Raw genomic sequence first — 4,532 nt, forward strand, 5'->3', positions numbered from 1 at the left:
AACCTACCAAAAGCTTCTACTGCCCACCCAAGAACAGCACAGGTCAAACCATCCAGCTTGATTTGAACAGCATCCCAATGTCGGCATCATCTGCGGTGACATCAATGAGCATTCACCAGTCTGGGATGAGATTCAGCCAGAGGATGCACGAGGAGAAGATAATAAAATATGGTCGAATGGGCGTGTATCGCTTGATATCCTGAATGATGGTTCTATCACCCGAATCAACAAAACAACAGACGCTGTCAGCTCGCCAGATATCACGCTATGAGGAAGTGTCTGGAAGAGCAAATGTGTATGGCCGGTGTATGATGATGATGATGATGATGATGATGATGATGATGATGATGATGATGATGATGAGGAGGAGGAGGAGGAGATGATATATTCGATAGCTGAAGAGAGATACACATGTGCAACAAACATTAATCAGTTGTTATTTTTCATCTTTATCTTTTCAGAGAGTTGAAGCCCCAGACCCTGAATGTGAATCATCAAGACAGTATCTTCGGCGTGCGTACTTCATAAAGATTAGATGTTACTGACATTTGAAAAGCTTTACCCTAAGTGCTGTAGGCGCCCTTTGACACAATTTAGGAGACAGGCTGCTTCGACCCTACCAAGACCAACCTGGTCTGAGTGGGATTCTCATGGTGCAGACAAAGATTGTCGATGGTCTAGTGGGTAGGCTTTAGGATTCACAACCGTATGGTTGTGGGTACGAATCCCGTCAAAGGTGCGCTGACGTAGTGTACATTTTGGAAAGGCGCTTTTCGCAAATTTTCCACATTTCACCCAGGTGGGAATGGATGCGCGGCTGTGGGCAGCGAAAGATCTTGTCAGATCGATAGTGCTTGATCGCTTAGAGAGCTGCTTGCACTGTATGCTTCCGAGGAGGCCGAGAATGTTTTTGAGTGGTGGAGGGTCTGCTGGGTAATGATATAGATTTTAAAGGCGGAGAGAGAGCATGCTACCGACGGGGATATGCGCTATACAAATGCTATTTATTATCTATAATAATCATTATGAAAAAAAAGAATCGAAATCTCGTCTTCTTTGTGCAAAGGCGAAGAGCCTTACCACCGCACCACAGATATCAGTGGTATTGCCACGATTAATCTTTGCTTGTTTGTTTGTTTGTTCGTTTGTTTGTCTGTCTGCCTTCAACTACATCTCTCCAATTCCCCTATTTTAATTGAGGTTAGGTGTTACATTATACCTTTGCTGTCTTAATAGTTTACTACAGACTAGTAGAGATTTAGGCACTCTCTCTATCTGTCTGTCTATCTGCTAGACAATGGGTGCCGTCTTGGACAACTTCGACAGTGCGCGCGCACGCACACACACACACACACACACACACACACACATACACACACACACACACACACATTTGTACAAACACTGACATTCGCACACACACACACGCGCGCGCGCGCACACACACACACACACAGATTTGTACTCACACTGACATTCACGCACACACACACTCACACACACTTACACACACACACACACACACAGACACACACACACACACACACACACACACACACACACAAAACACACACACGCGCGTGCAAATACATGTATATATATGTGTGTGTGTGTTTGTGTCTTTTGTATATAGACATATGAATATGTGTACATATAATAATATGTGTTTCAGTGTGCGTGTGTACATATGCGTTGTGTGCATGCGTGTGTGAGAGTATATGTGCGCGCGCGTGTGTGTGTGTGTGTGTGTGTGTGTGTGTGTGTGTGTGTGTGTGTGTGTGCGCGCGCGAGCGAATGTCTAAGTGTGTGTATGAGAGTGTTAGTGTGCAAATGTGTCAGTATGTGTGTGTAAGTGTAAGAGTGTGCGTGCATCTCTATCTTTCCCACCCCTCACTGAATCCACCAGAACGCTTTCGGGTCAAGGTCGTACTACGTGGTACATCCTGAGTGGATCTCAGAAGCCAGCTCCAACCCTCAGCCCGACCCTCTGCACAGGCCGCCCTGGCCCTGGGAGCAGCCCCGCTACAGGGTCAACATGCAGGTGAGCTGGCCAGTGTTGTGAGATAAGATACGATAAGATAAGGTTAGATAAGATGCAATAAGATAAAACGAGATTCAATGAGATCAGGTAGGAGATACAACAAGATAAAATAAATGAGATGCAAAAATCTAAGATAAAATGAGGTGCAATACAATAAAATGAGATGCAATAAGATGCAATAAGATATGAGATTTATATAATTATTCTAAGATAGCTACAGTATAATGTGGTGTCAGGTCGCAAAAGTATGGATTTAGAGCTTCTATCAACACTGTTAGTGTTAGATTATTTAAGAGGCGAGACTTCCGAATTCAAAGTCCTTCTCTGACAGGACGGATCCAAAATGTGTTGAGAGTCTTGAAAACTCCACAAAACGACCATAGTTCAGGAACACTCAGTCTGGGGTTCGAACCAGGGCTATCCGCTCCTTAGTCCAGCATGATATCGACTGAGCTAACAGAGCGTAAGGCCGCTAATATATCAAAATTATTGTAGGGGCCACCCACGAAGGTTTTAGGGTCCCGGGACACCCGAGAGGCTGTTGCGAAATTTATACATAAGAGACGCTTACGTCTATTGTTAGCTGAAACAATCGATTGTGGCTGTGATTTTTTAAGTCTGTTATAAAGAACTCAAGCATAAAAGCTATATTAATATCTGGATTTCATGTACATTGTTTGACAACATAATTTGGCAGCACTATTGGTTTGCAGCACGAAACACACTCGTCTATTGATTCGTCCTTTCGGTTTCAAAAGGTATTATACATCTCTTGCAAAAGGCAGATAATACATTTATTTAATATCGCGTAAATTTATTTTTGTGATTCCCTGACCGATTATTGATTGTATTGATTTCCCGGGCCCGTTCGACACAATTTAACCTTGCATGAGGCGAACTTCTTCGACCCTACCTGTCAGGGCCAATCTGGGCTAAGACACTAAAAAGGATTCAACCTCCCACCAGACAGGCGGAGATTCTCGTTGAAATAGTTTTCCCTACTTGTGAATAGAACTCACGGCTTCCGCGAAAAACGGCGAAGAGCCTGTCCACATTATCATCATAGACATCCGCCCAGTTTAGTGTCAAAGAGATAATGCAATGCTCCTTTTGCTATAAAATGTAAGGTGTTTTACGCCCCCATCGAGCAATGCTCATGTGAAGAACAAAATTTATTTTGATGACGAAGATACTTATCGTGAGTTCTTTTACTCTTTGAAGAGGCTGGCCATTAGGCTACTTCTTCAAACGCCCGAGCCACATCAGCATCTGTGGTACTTCGCCGTCGTACGCAGAATATTGTTATGAGTTTGAGTTTTGTGTGTGCGCGTCTCTCTCTCTCTCTCTCTCTCTCTCTCTCTCTCTCTCTCTCTCTCTCTCTGTGCGTGTACGGGGGTGGGGATGGAAAAAATCCAGTTTCTCCGCCTGTCTGCGCTAGTACGTTGAATCCTTCTAAGCCCAGATTGGCCCTGATAAGTAGGGCGGGAGATGCCCGCCTCCTAAATTATCTAAATTGTGTCAATGGTGGCGTAAAACATGTACAATTACACTCGTCATTTACATGTACTTCTAGATCGGTGACAAATGAATCCTCCTTTAAAGTCTCTCCCACTCACTTGATCCACCCTCTCTCTCCTCCCTCCCCAGGTCCCCATCACGTACAAAAGCCCGGACGAAGGAGTACCTGTTGTAGATGAGAAGAAGGAGTTAGAGAAAGAGGAAGACCGATTCTGCCAGGAAGAGTTGCCTCCCATTTCTTACCAGCTCAGTCAAATGTACAAATCCACCCACCCCGAGTATGTACTTCGGTTCTAGTCAAACGCGTGCGGTTCAGATAATTTTTGCAAGTCATTGAATCGAGTGACACAAGAAGAAGCATTAATCGAATCTGTTTTGTTGAGGTTATTCTGCGCCTTCAGATTACATTATGTGAAAACACACAAAAATCTGTTTGATGGGAACAGTCAACATTTCTCACCACAGAGAGATCGATTTTTTCTGATCACTGTTCCGTTAACGATTGATTGATTGATACAACGTACAAATACCCCTACCCCCCCTTTTAATATAATTTTAAAAAAACTGGAAGATGTACATTTACGATAACTAAGTCATCTTAATAAATCTTGTTAGAGTGAGAGTTTCCAAACACACATCCAACGTCAGTGTTTTCATGAACACATCTATAAGTAAAACTAAAATATAATAATAATATGTATAGTGATATAGTAGTTTACATGTTTTATTTATCATCCTAATTTGACACGTAGCTTTGGTAGTCTTGTAGCATTATCATGTGACCGACTTTCATGTTGACCCGACACCTTAGATTAGATAGCTTAGCCCGACACACTTTCCCCTTGAACTTGACACAGAAAACAAGACATTGCGTTTCGTTCGTTTTGTTTTATAGTTTAAGTAGCGTTTTACGGCACTTGCAAAACATATAGGTCATATCTTAACCGAAAATTAGATGTGTGACTAGATAGAA

General features: G+C 42.9%; 1 protein-coding gene across 1 annotated transcript; it reads left to right on the forward strand.

Annotated features, from left to right (window-relative positions):
• Positions 1–461: 461 nt before the first annotated feature.
• LOC101846534 lies at positions 462–4,532 on the forward strand (the record flags this gene model as incomplete). The annotated part of the gene is given in 3 exon segments (XM_013088412.2): positions 462–513; positions 1,907–2,041; positions 3,689–4,532. Coding segments are annotated over 3 exon segments (355 nt in total), but the record flags the coding sequence as incomplete, so codon positions are not given.

Source organism: Aplysia californica, unplaced genomic scaffold (genome assembly GCF_000002075.1).
Source record: "Aplysia californica isolate F4 #8 unplaced genomic scaffold, AplCal3.0 scaffold00739, whole genome shotgun sequence".
NCBI lineage: Eukaryota > Metazoa > Mollusca > Gastropoda > Aplysiida > Aplysiidae > Aplysia > Aplysia californica.